Below are 14,133 nucleotides of genomic sequence, written 5' to 3'. Positions count from 1 at the left end.
GCAGAATCAAAACCACTAGTTCTAATCTGAAGTGCGTGAACTCCCAGTGAAGCACTCGATTTGCTGCCTGATCATAGCTGGGGCTTTGGCCCACTCACTGGCTGCAGTGAGATTCTGTGCAGACCTTTGTTTTATTGAGTGGTGTCAATGCAAGGTTAGAAGATGTAAGTTTTAGTATCCTTATACGTGTAAGAAGTCCTTACAATGGAATAAGACTATGTGGCCATTAAGGAGCAACTGTGGCAATAGTAAGCGGCTGTGTGCATGGCTGTCGTGTAATCCGAATGTCCCTGCTAATGTGAGGGTACCCTGCTGCCCATCATCAGGGTGCAGAGCTAGGTAGAAATTATCCTTCTGGAACTGGTAGAGCTTGTACCAGACAGCTGATAAGCCCTCTTCAATATTTGGTGTACAAGTTTCATACTGTCGGAGGATGCGAGTAATTGTATTCCGTCTGTGCAGGTTGTGGACAGCGGTAGATATGGAAAGACTGGTTGAACGGTTGGAGAAGGCTGTGGAGCGCCTGGAGACGGTGTGCCAAGGACCTGGCATGTGTGGAGATGGCTCTTCCAAAGGTAAGGCCCAAAGCGCATCCCCAGCAGCGTCGCCCCACGGGAGTCCCTGTATTGAAGCTCCAGCCAGGCAGTGCGACAGTGTCGGACATCAGCAGTAGCTATTGCAGAGCGGACGGTGCTCGTGCAGGGCATGCAAAGGGCTGTTAGATGAACTGGCTGTGCGCAGAGGGGAAGTGAGTTTCGCAGCAGATACTGCGCAAACGCAGAGAGGCCTGCGGTTACCGTCCTGCTAAGATAAGGACTTCCTGTGGCTGCAGCGCTCCCCTCGTCTGCGTTCAGCTGCGTGCTTCGGGCTGAGCCTCCTGCATTCGGTCGACGTGACCCGGGTGGAAGGTGCGGCCCAGGAGCGCGGTGCATGTGTGTGTGAGTGCTCCCAGCCCCGGAGCCCACCTGGTGCCTCTTGGTGATACCTGTGCTCTGGTTCCTTCTCTGCAGGAGTGGCTCAGTACGTGCAGGCTTTCGATGCCCTTCTGGCTGGCCCAGTAGCTGAGTACATCAAGATCAGCAAAGAAGTTGGCGGGGATGTGCAGAAGCATGTAAGGACTCATGTTCTCATAGAATCATTAAGGTTGGAAAAGACCTCCAAGATCGTCAAGTCCAACTGTCAACCCAACACCCCCAGGCCCACTAAACCATGTCCCTAAGCCCCTCATCTACACGTCTTTTAAATACTTCCAGGGATGGTGACTCAACCACTTCCCTGGGCAGCCTGTTCCAATGTTTAACCACTCTTTCAGTAAAGAAATTTTTCCTCACGTCCAATCTAAACCTCCCCTGGCGCAACTTGAGGCCGTTTCCTCTCGTCCTATCGCTTGTTACTTGGGAGAAGAGACCGACCCCCACCTCGCTACAAAAGCCTCCCTCCACTCTAAATAGATGCTGCTTGTTCTTCAGGGCTGTTAAGGGCCAAGTTTGCTGTCAGTGTTTGCATTCCTTTAGCACTGTATTCTAGGATGTTTGTAATCCTCGAGGATTCAAAACAGATTGCAGATGCCCAGATAACCTCCAGCAGATTGCCACCTACACACACTATGAATCAAATCTCCTTCTTGAAATCTTTTAGTTAGGTGCCTAGCTCTCTTTACGGACTTTGGCGCATGCCTTTAGGAGGTCTGTAAACTACCCAGCCCAAGAGCTGTTACACTCTGTAAGTTTTCTCTGAGGATGGATGTCTCCAAGAATGCATAGCTGCTTTCTTACAGACTGGGAACTGCGAGCAGCGGGAGCTTGAATGACTATTAGCGTTACACTGGGTACAAGGGAAGCTCTCTCATGTTTCTTTCTGTTCTTAGGCTGAGATGGTTCACGCGGGCTTGATGAGTGAGAGGGCTCTTCTGGTGATGGCATCTCAACATCAGCAGCCAACAGAGGTAAGTCTAGGAAATCACTCGTCAGAAACCTTGTATGCCCTTACCTCAGAGTCGGGGATGACTGCCACTGTAGAGGAATCTGGGCCGTTACGGTTCCTCCAAACGAGGAACCAGAAGAGGACTGGAGACACTTGCATCCATGAGGTGGCACTTGCTGAAAGCGTAAACTGTTCCGGGTGCTCACCCAATACTGTGCAGAGGTTGAGTCTTAGAGCTGCAGAACTGGCCTTTTCCAGTCATTAGAGCAACAAGTTTTCTGTAGCTGCCAGAGCAGCCTGTGAGTATCATCTCACAGCGTCTGTCTTGAGTTTCACCTGGCACCAACACTGCACAATCACTGTTCCCTGAGATGCGACCTGCAGACAGGAACTTGTCTGAGACAGGAGCCACAGTGGGATTTGCGTAGAGCGTGCTTTTCATTATGTGATGCTTATAGACTTTCAGGCATTAAACTCCTGAAATATAACAGATGCTTGTCTCTCTTGAATGGTCTCTGAATAATAGCTAGGCTTTTAGGATTGATTTGTCCTTAGCAAGTAATTTAACTTTACCCTAGGCTGCTGCTTCTCAGCAGGATGTGTGACTGAGAATCTGATCCTGAATGCATTGGCTTTTCCCTGCTGAGAACTTTTTCCTGAGCAACAGGATCCCACCTTGCCTTTCTTTGCAGTTATTACCTGGCTCAGTCACGGCTTCTACTGTTACATTGTGGTAGCTGGATTTCTGTGCTACTTTCCTATTCACTGCAAAATATATCTGCATCTTTTTCCCCAAACTCAGCATTGGAGGGTTGTTTATCTTTCACCAGGTTTGCTGGGACGCTGCTCTGCATAGCCTCTAGTCTGAGAATCTGCTTACAAATTCCACTGACACATTATTTAAATAAAGAATTATGAACAAACAACAACCTTAATCTAGTGTAGGTCTTTGTGCAGGTTGTCCTGCAGGAGTCTAGTCAGTTCTGGAGTAGAGAGTTTAAAAATGCAATATGTATGGACTCTCATTGCTTGTGGCAAAGAATTTCCCTATCCTGTTACTTGACAGTGCCGCTAGGCTGGAGCTTCTGAAAGCGTAGCCTGGCCAGTGGTCCTTGGAACCTCTCTGTTTTCATCTAAACAGAGGAAGGGAGAGCAAATGGAAAGGCTGAGGCTTTGAAAAGCAAGTTTTGCCCAAATTTGTCCCTCACTGCTGCCACCAGCAGGAGAATTTCTGATCTTAAAGGAAAGAAAAGTTGCCCAAGAGGCATCTCTGGAAATGTGCAATTGGCTGCTCTGCTCTAACCTCAGAAGAGTTCTAGGCACTTTCAGTCAGCATTCCAAGTGAACAACACACAGAAACAATTTTTAGCATCCAGATATTAAAGGCTTGGATTGACTTGAGAAGTAACTTGAATCCTGAAGTCCAGCTTGATAGGGCGAGGTGAGAATTTGCTGCGATTCCGATTGTAACGCAGGCTGTAGATCCCAAACTGCAAAAGCCTGCATAGCACTCCCTTTCTCTGAGGGATTGTAAAGGAGAGGAAAAACTTGACAAACTGTCTTGGAACAAAAGAATCCAGGGAAGGCAAATGCTATTTCTGTCCTTGTTACTAACAAGTTTTGTCAGTGTCTCTTGGATTGAACATGAGTCACAGTTCTTGGCGTACTCCCATAGTACCAATCCGGTTGGGAGCTATGCCTTCAGCCCCGGAGGAGCTAGGCTGTGGGACCAAGCTCAGCTCGCAGGGAGGGCCAAGCCTGGACAGGAGCTGTAGCAGTAACTTGTGCCAGTTGGAATCTTCCTCCGAGCGACCATCATCTTGGCAGAGCCGCCAATGACGATGTGCAGCCATTCCAGAGCAATACTAATGTTCTTAATTGTTATTGTCCCTCTTGTCCTGCAGAATGCGTTCTCATCGCTTCTGAAACCAATTTCAGAGCAAATCCAGGTGGTGCAGAATTTCAGGGAGAAGAACCGTGGTAGCAAACTGTTCAATCACTTATCAGCAGTCAGCGAGAGCATCCCAGCCCTGGGCTGGGTGGCCATGGTAAGAACTCCAGTGGGAAGTGATTTCCTTGGGCTGGTGGGAAAAGTCTGGGTCTCTGGTTTGCTGTTCCATGCCAATGTGTTCTTTCTTCTTTAGGCTCCAAAGCCTGGTCCTTATGTGAAGGAAATGACCGATGCTGCCATGTTTTATACCAACCGGATCCTCAAGGAGTACAAGGATGTGTAAGTTCACCTTCTCTCTTAAAGATGTCATTGAACACAGCTAACGGGGTGTGTAGGGGCTACTCCAGTATCTAACCACAGCTGCCTTGGTCTTTAATTCATTCTTCTTTTTTAAAGGCAGGGTATATTTCTAAAGCCTCACTTAGCTGTTCTTTCATGATCGTTAGGGTCAAGATTCCTTGCATTCATGTTGTAGCTGGAATTTCTGGTAGCCAGTGCATTGCTGCTCTTGTCTCGGCATCATCTGGTGGCTGAACTGTTTCCCAGGGCAGCAAGTTGTGTCTCGGGAATGGGTCTTGTTGGAAATACCAGACTCCTCAATTAAAATGGGTTACAGTGCAGAGCAGGCCTGTGGCCTTCTGCCTGCAGGTGCAAGATTAATACTGAAGCTACAGTGCAGTGCTGGAGGTGCGAGGCTGCTGTGCTGGTCCAGCTGCGTCTTGCCTGTAGGCTGAGAGGTGGAGAGATTTAAAGAACTGTTTGTAGTCCTTGGGTTTTAATGGCAAATGCACCTGATCACTCCTCATGATCTCCTTGTGTCCTCAGAGATAAAAAGCAAGTGGACTGGGTGAAAGCTTATCTGAGTATCTGGACAGAGCTGCAGGCCTATATCAAAGAGTATCACACCACAGGGCTGACTTGGAACAAAACAGTAAGTGCTGGCTACGTCTGCAGGAGCTTCTTAGATGAGTATTGCACGATTATTGCAGCAGATACGGAGCTTGTGCAATTGCCTTTCCTCTTGCCGGCCTCTTACAGGGTCCTGTAGCAACAGAAGGGGCTAAATCACCATCCGTTGCCCCAGCCGGGGCTGCGCCTCCCCCACCAGGCCCTCCTCCCCCACCTGCTTCTGCCCCCGCAAGCTCCAGCACAGATGACTCTGCCTCCCGCTCTGCGCTCTTCGCCCAGATCAATCGGGGAGAAGGCATCACCTCCGGTAGGTGGAAATAGCTAGCGGAGGGAGGGCAGCCGCGAGTGAGAGTACTGAGTTGTGAATCTCAGTACTGAAGTACTGAGAGTACTTGAGAGTACTGAATTGTGTTGTGAATCCTTGTTTTGCTGCTGTCCCTCAATACACCTGCTTAGAAAGTACGCTTACAGTAACAGAAGACCATCTGGTCTGAGTATGAGGCCGGGAGCCAGAAGCAGCCCTGAGGTAGTTCACAGGGACAAAGGGAACACATCCGAGTTAGAATTCTCAGTCTCATCTGTGAAGTGTAGAAAGAGATTAATCTCTAGCTGGAATAGAGAGAGTGAGCCCTCTGGTTGCCTGCGTGTCTCCAGTACAAAAGGTGCAATATTGCACCTATTCATATTTGCACAAAACCCATCCCTTTTTTGTGTTACCTGGTTAGTGTATCAGGACAGACGTGAAACCAAGGCGAGGTGCTTGACTCAAGGCTTTTTCCAGCTGCAGAGTGGAAGAGCTGGCACCTTCTGGTTCTACAGTCCATCTTGTGTTCTCGTCAGTATTGCAGCAGTGTTTCTTGCTCCCTCTTTCACTTGCTGTCACTCATGCTTGGACTCAACTGGCCCAGTCTCAATAATTTATTTGCATTTTGAAAAATGTTACCGTGATGATTGTTGTAATCACTGATGTCTGTTGCAAAAATGCAGTTGTGAAACTGCATTCTTGAAGGCAAGCTGCATCTCAGGTTTGTCTTCTCTTGCAGGCTTAAGACATGTTTCAGATGACATGAAGACCCACAAGAATCCAGCACTGAAGAACCAAGGGGGTCCTGTGAGAAGTGGACCCAAACCTTTCACTGCTCCCAAACCAGCCTGTAATGCTAACCCCGCCCAAAAAACCTCTCTAAAGGCACCTGCGTTGCTAGAATTAGAGGGCAAAAAGTGGAGAGTGGTGAGTGCCTGGTGTCGGCATGAGAGGGTTGGAGGGATGGGAGCTTTGCAGCAGGGAAGGAGGGTCTCCTGAAGACCTTTCTTGTAAGAGGCACAGCCTGAAGGTACATGCAGTTTTCTTTTAAAGGGGCTGCACTGCCCTGCTGTTCACATGGATTAATTGGTCTGCATCCCAAAAATAAAGTACGTTTTGCCTGCCTTTTCAGGAAAACCAGGAGAACGCCACTAACCTGGTAATCAGTGACACGGAGTTGAAGCAGGTAGCATATGTTTTCAAGTGCACAAATAGTACACTCCAAATCAAAGGCAAGATCAACTCCATCACCCTCGGTAAGTGGAGAAACCCTGAAAACTGCTTCTGTGTGCTGCTCTGTTTGCAGAAGGCTGAATCTCCAAAACCTTTCTGTGAGCTACTCTCTTTTCTTTGCAGATAACTGTAAGAAGCTAGGGCTGGTATTCGATGACGTGGTGGGCATCGTAGAGATCATAAACAGCAGGGACGTTAAAGTTCAGGTGAGTGTCTGCGACCTGTTCTCTGCCTGGAGTGTGACTGATGCACGGTACAACGGGGCGTCTGTAGCATCTGCTTCTTTGAGTAGTTTTATTTCCAGAACAGGAATGTGCATCTGTGGAGAATATTCATGAAACACCATCTGTCCTACTGCTGTGCAGCTCACCCTGCCCAGCCCTTAGGAAAGGGCTGAAATTTGCCTTACTGAGCTGCTTCGGGGCTCTAGATAAAAGATTAGCCTCTGTGAGGCAGGCAGCGCAACGTGACTGCCAAAGTAGGAGGCCAGCAGTAGAATCTACTCTGATTCCAGTTTTGGTATCTGATTTGGGGTGGTCAATTTGCCCAGCGTTCACTGTAGTTTTGTTCTAAAGAGATCAAAACAAGAAATAACTTTGGATTTTTGCCAAAGGTGGGAGTACTTGAATCCAGCATGTCTGCAGCAGGGAGGTTGGAGTCAAACCTCTTGCCTTGAAGGCAAGCGCAAAAGAAAAATGTTGTGGTTGCCCGGTTCAAGCTAATGCTCCTCTAACTGCTGCTTTGACCATCCTGCTAGGTAATGGGTAAAGTGCCAACGATTTCCATCAACAAGACAGATGGTTGCCACGTCTATCTGAGCAAGAACTCCCTAGACTGCGAAATCGTCAGTGCCAAGTCATCAGAGATGAATGTCCTTATTCCCACAGAGGGTGGTGACTTTGTAAGTGTTAAGTTTTGAAATCATTGTGGTCCGCTTGGGGTTGCGGTAGTGCAGGGCAGAATTTGTATTTTGAGCCCTGCGGGGAGTATCACAGTTACAGTGAGGTCTGGAGGGACAATTCTAGACTCTAGACTTGGAGGTTGTGAATGATGATCAGATGCTAAAACCAGCAAATCAAGCTGGTTGCCTTTATGGTGAGATACTTGCTGTTTTGTGAGAGTTTCTTCTTCCTCAGGATCTCTTGGGGGCAGAACAGGCAGTGTTTGTGGCACAGGAGGGGACGTAGCATGTATCTAAGAAAGAAATGCCTAAAGCAGTGGGAGTAGTTACTAGTCTCAGTCATAAACTGGTTTTTGACCATAGATTTCTATTTTCCCCCTCCAGACTGAATTCCCTGTCCCAGAACAGTTCAAGACAGTGTGGAACGGTCAGAAGTTGGTTACCACTGTGACAGAAATTGCTGGCTAAGCAGAAAAGCTCCAAGGCTCACGCCCTCCCCTGGCCCTGCTGTGGGACAAATCTGCTTTCAGATGATTCTCTTAGATTTCTTGTACCTTTCTGCTCTCAAACTGCTTCTCTTCTACCCGAGAGACACAGCTACCTGCCGTCACTGAAATACCTCTGGCTGGCGTTTGGTGTAGGTGGCGGGTCAGTTATTGTCCACATCTATTAGCAGGAAGGTGTTGGGTTTTATTTCCTCCCCTTGTCTGATCTAACTGCACCAATTGATCAAGTCAGATTTTTGGTGAACTTCACAGCCAGTACTGGCAGTTGGCTTTCAGAGTGTTGTTTGGGTTTTTTTTGTATTGCCTTTAAGCAAACTGTTCATGTGAGAGAGGAGTGTTGTCCCCTTTTTAAAAAATAATGGTTTCTGTCGGGATCCAGAGTACCCAGTTGCTATGGCAGATGTCTCAAGAAGGTCCTGGAAGCTGCTAATTCCAGCTCTATGTACTAGTTGGTGGCATTACAGGACATGGGAATGGCTTTGTCGGACCAAAGGCTGAGGACCGGGGCCATAGCATTCCACCCTGATTTCTCTTTCATCATTCCTACTAGCTCAGTGTATTTCTGATTGTGCCATGACAGGAGGCTTTATATTAACCAGTGCCACAGGAAGACTGCCGTGGAATAACTGCAGTTACCCCCCCAGCAGTCTGGCTGGTAGCTTGGAGCTGAGCACCTCTTACTCCATAAGCCCTCCGCCCTCGCAAGGGAATCTTTGCCCCAGGGTTTCCTTCTCGGAGCAGCTGAACTCAGGTTCAGTCTTCCAGGACAGTTCTTCTGAACCTGTCCCCTTCTGCAGAGGAAGGGTCTCCTTCATTCCAGGGTCAGTAGTGCAGTATTGTAAATACCCGAGTTGGATCAAGTCGGTTCATCGCTCTCTTCCTCATCTGCAATCAGTCCCCATAAAGTTAATCCTCTCAACCTCCCCTTTCCCCTGTTGCTTGGCTCTTTACTTTGGTGGAAGCTTGTAGCCTCTGTTCCAGGGCCCTGGAGCAGAGTGATGGATCTAAGACACAGTACTGTACTGACCCATAAAGGGAGCTGCACGTGCTTTGACCTTCATTTTTCCAACGCCTCGGGTGGCATAAGCATATCTTAAATGCATTTCCTCTGTAAAGTGTCAATGTTCTTTTTCTCTAGGACAAAACTTACAAAAAAAATATGCAATTTTTTTATTTTGAGACTGTCCTGTGACTTGTACTCGTCTTCTCCTGAGGCTTGTGAAAAAACCTTTCTTATGTACTTAAGATTATACAGAAGATAGAATAAAGTTAATGCCAACTTGCTCATTACAGTGGCTCTTGTTTACTCTTTGGGGGCACGCAGGACCTCAGGTAGGACAAGATGCCCCTTGCTGCCTGACCCTGCCTAGACCGCTTTGAATACTTTCCCCATGGGGAAGTATAGACTTTCCTCAACTCCCCTCAAATCAAATAGTCAGTAGTTGTCAATTCTCACCTTTTTTTTTAGTTGGTTAGATGTAAAGTTCTTTATTGGTTTCAGTTGCTGTACAAAAGTGCGTAAAACAAGCCATTAGTTGAAATCTGTTCAAGCTGTTAATACCCGCTTAATTCAAACCCCTCCTTTTTCCCCAGAAACCCCTAAATTTGGCCCTTTTCCCCACCTTGAAGGACAGGCGGTAATATCTTTCCTCTGCATACAGCCATGAAAGTCTACTTGCTGACCCCTTTAAGAGATGCAGCATTCTTGCACTAGTAATTTCAGTTAATACTGCCATTGCATCCTGCGAGGAACAGGCGACAGGGAAGACAAACCTCTCGCGCAGCTAATCATTTTGCCATCACCAAGCAACCGGCACAGCCACAGCTCTGAGAACCGAAGTAGATTTACCAGGGCTTGAGCAGGATGGAGTGCTTCAGAGCTAGTGCAAGGCTCAGTCCACCCACATTGGAGCGTAATTACATCCAGGCAAATCCCGGTCTCTTATGGCAGTGTAACAGGTGCCACCTCTGCGCACTGTGGAACTGCTGAGCTAAACCCCCCTCTTCTTCCCCTTCCCCAGGTCCCCGCAGGCTTGTGTGCAGAAAGTGCTGATGCACAATAGCAGCTGCATTAGCTACAGTGGTAGGCCCTCCCCAGTGCTCTCACAGGGTGCCTCCCCTTAGCTTCACTGGAGGAAGGGGAGGATAGTGGTGTAAAACCACTCTTCTGAGAAGTGCAGGTGATCCCCTTTCACCCCCAGGAACACCAGTTTTCCTGCTTTGTCCATCTCCTGCAGCCCCAGGCGATCCTGCAGAGAGAGAAGCATGGCCATAGCTTCCTGGGGCCCTGCCATGGCCAAATGCTGGCAATGGCTGGGGAACCCAGCACAGAGAGAAGCACTGATGGTCAGAGACCGTTGTTGCAGCAGCGGTGGCTGGCAGGCTAGAGTGCGTTCCACCTCTGCTCTTCAAAGCTTCTCATAGAGGGGAAAAAAGGCATTTTGGATGACTCTTACAACAAAGCTTTAAAAAAGGAGCAGAGTTCATTAAACACCTGCTGAAGGGGATCTTGAGCCACTGTAATTCTCACTGCCAGAACGGGCCTAGAGGGAAATGCCTTCCCAAACAGCTACTGGCATACAGGAGGCCATGCCCCAGGAACGGCAGAGGTGGCGAGTAGAGCAGAGCTGTAGGGTTTAGAGCTCCTCAAGGTCCCAGGGACACTACAGAGTGGAAATAGCAGAAACCCCTCAGCCCCCAGCTGAACGTACCTCTGTGTACAGCGAGGTCTCCTTCAGCGGGATGGTCTCCTTTGCTTGGCCGCTTTTGTAAAACCCAAACCACTGTCAGAAGAAAAACAAGGAAACAGTTGCTGAAGGGCTCCCAGGACATAAAGTGGGCTTTCACCAGCTTCTGCTGGAGACATGCTGCTGCAGACAGTGCAGTATCAGGCCTATGTTTGTGCTCAGCCTGCTCCTCGCCAACCTCAAGTTCTGCCACCAAAAGATGAACCAGAAACGAGCAAGCAAGAACCAAACCACCACCCAAAAGCAGCACCCGCCCTGCCTGCCTCACCTCGGAGATCGGAGGGTCGACCATGGTATCATTGAGAAATTTCACCATCACAAACTTTTTCAGAGCCATCAGGTTTTTCTTGTACGTCTCATTGATGCCCTGGAGGAAAGCAACAGAGAACAGATCCAAGCCACTGAAAAGCCCACTGAGACAGGTCGGGGAAACCGCCTGCTCCAACTTGCCCTGCACCTGCAAAGGAAACCCTGGACTGCACCAGCCTAGGAGGCAGGAACGTGCATTTCTGTCAACAGCCTCCCTTGGCTGTGCTCATGGCATTCAGCCTCATCTCCAGGCTGTAAAGAGGGGATGGGCCTCCCCTGCCTTCGCGGGGGAGGGAGAGGATTTGCCCACTTGAAAGGCAATGGGTGGACTGAGCACGCGGCGTATCTACATGGACCACTCCAAGAGAGTGAAGTGACACAGGAACGGCTCTGCCACGGACAAGTCTCATTCATAAATCTATCGTGAAAACACTTTGTACACTCCTGGGATGCAGGGCAAAAGATGCTCCCCTTCAAACTCCAGCAAAACTACTGTCAGGGAGAACTAACGTGAAGGAACTCACTGCTAAGGCTTTTCTGCTAGCATTTAATCATCAGCCAAGTCCTTACCCTCTCCTGATTTATGTCAGCCAAAAAGATGCTGTTTTTCCTGTAGTCCTCCTCCTTCAGAGGGTCGTGCCAATACTCTGCTTGTGCCAAGCTGGAGAAGAGAGAAACCAAAGATCAGATCGGAAACCCAGAGCTTCTCACGTGGGCCCGGCCCCCGTCGCTGCAGCCTGATGAATATACTCACTGCTCTTGAACAGCTTGCGTGTAGGCGCCCAGATCCAGGGTCTTTCGGATCCAGTCACAGATATGGGAGCTCTCACCAGGACAGCGTGGAAAGCCGTACACGCCTAGGGTACAGGAGACATGTATAACAATTCGGTGAGCCAAACTCAAATCCCTTAATCCCTCCGGCTGGTAAAGAACCACCCTCTTACAGAGCGGTGGCAAGAATTACCCAGGGAATCAGGCGGCCTTTAATCCTGCAATCTCATTAGACAGCCCTCCTGTCCCTGGGCGCTATTACACACAAAGATAATGGATGATGTTCTTGAGCTGAGGGTATTGCTCTGGAGAATGGGGGCATGCAGATGAGCAGAATACTGTCCAGATCGCCTGGTGTGTTCCCAGGAGGTCTCAGGATGGTTCCCTACAAATCTTCCCACCACACTACAAAAAAAAAGACTCAAGCCATGGAACTTCTCAGGGGGGAGCATTTGAAATTCATTGCCAGCCACTCTTAACTGTACACCTCTTAAATTCCATTTCATACTGCCTCTTTAATCTACTGCAAAAAGCACTTCCCTTTCCTTGGGGCTTTAGCCTTCCAGATGCCGATTGTGACCCAGAAGGTTTGGTTTCACAAGGGCTTTGCTCTGTAGTTAGAAATTTCTTCTCCCGAAACAACTAATCCCAAGTGCTTCCAAAGTATATGAGTTCTACCCAGACAGCAAGTCGTCTACTTACAAAGGTCCCTTCTCATTGCCAGTTAAGCAAGACCAAGACAGAAGATAATGTACTCGGCTAACAACTGGGCCAAAGAAGATCCCCAGATTCAGACAGGAACAAAGGGACAGTTTAATTCACAAGAAAACAGTCAGTTTTTAGGAAGAGGCCAGAAAAATCATTCCTCCTGCCAACAAGAGCCCCCCACCCTTCACAGTGGTTAGGAGGTACGGTAACTTAAGAGGACACTACCTTGGTGTTGCCCCCCAACAGAGATCAAATTGAGCATGGGAGGAGAAGGACACCTCTGGGCCACCGCCCTCCTGTGGAGAAAGACGAAGGAGCTGAGCTGGCACTCAGCGTGCCCAGGCCACCAATGCTGGTCCACATGCAGCTCTCAGCTTGCCACTGTGTGGGCTGGGGCACCTGCGTAACGTTTGCAAAGAGAGTTAACCCTTCCTGGTAGAGTTGGGCTACAGGCAAACACATTCTTGCCTGTGGAGAGCTCCTACCTTTACAAAGGGGTTTGTCAGTTTACATCTGCTTAGTACTTCAAAAGAGTTTTAAATCAGAACCTAAACCGCAACAGAATTCACTGGAAATGGAACAGAAGCGTAAACTTACAGGAACTGGCCTCCCTGGGAGAAGCCCATTGCATTGTAGCCTCCTTTCAGGTGAGGGTCCTTTGCGAGTTGGCTGCACACCTCTCTCACTTGATCGTTCACATTCATAAAGAAGCTGTTCTCCATATCCTGATGGAGTAGCCAGATTAGAAAGTAGAACTTGTACCTTTACAATGGTTTACGTTATTTTAATCTCTACAAATAGATTGCTAACAGTTCTGCTTTTGAAAAAGGACCTTAACTTTCACAATATGACAGAAGTGAAATTCAAGTTTTGAGACTTCCCTTCATCACGTTTTTGTTCCTACTTTGCCTGGCAAAACTGTCTCATATGGAACAGTGACATTTCCCCAAACTTCTTGACAATTTGAGTTCCTTCACATTTTGTGTGTTTATATATGTATATATATAGAAATAAAACCCCTCAAACTTCACCCATCTTTTCCAGATCCCAGAAAATAACATACATTGCACACTATCCTGAGAGACTATTTAAAGAAATTCCATAGGGCTACACAAAACCGTCACAAAACATGAAGGTGCAGAAGTAGTCTGTATCTTTATTATACTGAAGATATATAGTGAATAAATGGTTGTAAATCAAAAAGGATGGCACAGGATAAAGCTCTGCCTTAAAAAGCACAGCATCTTATTGCATGCCTTTGTATTACCTGGAGGGGTGAGAGAGTGCTAATCAGTGGATTTGCATATTAATCCAATTTAGACTAGGGATTTGTTTTTCCCCAGTTCTTTTCTGCAGGTATTACCTAGACTTTATTGGTTTCTACCTGTCAAAGCTGTTTACTTCACTGTCCTGGTTTCGGCAGGGACAGAGTTAATTTCCTTCCTAGTTGCTGGTACAGTGCTGTGTTTTGGATTTAGGATGAGAACAATGTTGATAACGCACCGATGTTTTATCTGTTGCTGAGCAGTGCTTACACTAGCCAAGGACTTTTCAGCTTCTCACGCCCTGCCAGCGAGAAGCTGGGAGGGGGCACAGCCAGGACAGCTGACCCAAACCGGCCAAAGGGATATTCCATACCATACGACGTCATGCTCAGTGTAGAAACTGGGGGGAGTTGGCCCGGGCACGGCCCGCTGCTCACGGGAACTGGCTGGGCATCGGTCGGCAGGTGGTGAGCAACTGCATTGTGCATCGCTTATTTTGTATATTCTTTTATCATTATTATTATTTTCCCTACCTTTTCTGTCCTATTATCGTGGGTCTTTATCTCAACCCACGAATTTTATTTTTTTTTTTTTTCTCTCTCCGAT

The 14,133-nt window shown here is 48.1% G+C and overlaps 2 protein-coding genes across 2 annotated transcripts in view; one reads left to right on the top strand and one right to left on the bottom strand.

Moving 5' to 3' along the window:
* Positions 1-467: 467 nt before the first annotated feature.
* On the top strand, positions 468-9,015 carry CAP1 (CAP, adenylate cyclase-associated protein 1 (yeast)). Its single transcript, XM_009332149.1, has 12 exons — positions 468-575; positions 1,011-1,111; positions 1,868-1,945; positions 3,828-3,971; positions 4,068-4,153; positions 4,700-4,805; positions 4,913-5,090; positions 5,827-6,014; positions 6,220-6,343; positions 6,444-6,526; positions 7,078-7,221; positions 7,606-9,015. The coding sequence occupies exons 1-12, from the start codon at positions 482-484 to the stop codon at positions 7,687-7,689; spliced, it is 1,410 nt and encodes a 469-aa protein (XP_009330424.1). The 5' UTR covers positions 468-481; the 3' UTR covers positions 7,690-9,015.
* PPT1 (palmitoyl-protein thioesterase 1) overlaps positions 7,915-14,133 on the bottom strand; it is a 6,641-nt gene continuing 422 nt past the window's right edge. The window contains exons 3-9 of the mRNA XM_009332195.1: positions 12,860-12,987; positions 12,488-12,558; positions 11,538-11,640; positions 11,354-11,444; positions 10,743-10,841; positions 10,439-10,510; positions 7,915-9,976 (exon numbers count right to left, since the gene is read on the bottom strand). Of these exons, the coding sequence (XP_009330470.1) occupies positions 9,854-9,976; positions 10,439-10,510; positions 10,743-10,841; positions 11,354-11,444; positions 11,538-11,640; positions 12,488-12,558; positions 12,860-12,987 (687 nt within the window). The 3' untranslated portion in view covers positions 7,915-9,853. The remainder of the gene's footprint in view (positions 9,977-10,438; positions 10,511-10,742; positions 10,842-11,353; positions 11,445-11,537; positions 11,641-12,487; positions 12,559-12,859; positions 12,988-14,133) is intronic.

Source organism: Pygoscelis adeliae, unplaced genomic scaffold, assembly GCF_000699105.1.
Source record: "Pygoscelis adeliae isolate BGI_AS28 unplaced genomic scaffold, ASM69910v1 Scaffold359, whole genome shotgun sequence".
In the NCBI taxonomy this organism is placed as follows: domain Eukaryota; kingdom Metazoa; phylum Chordata; class Aves; order Sphenisciformes; family Spheniscidae; genus Pygoscelis; species Pygoscelis adeliae.
Note: the sequence above shows the minus strand (reverse complement) of the source record. Positions and strands in the feature narration are given on the sequence as shown.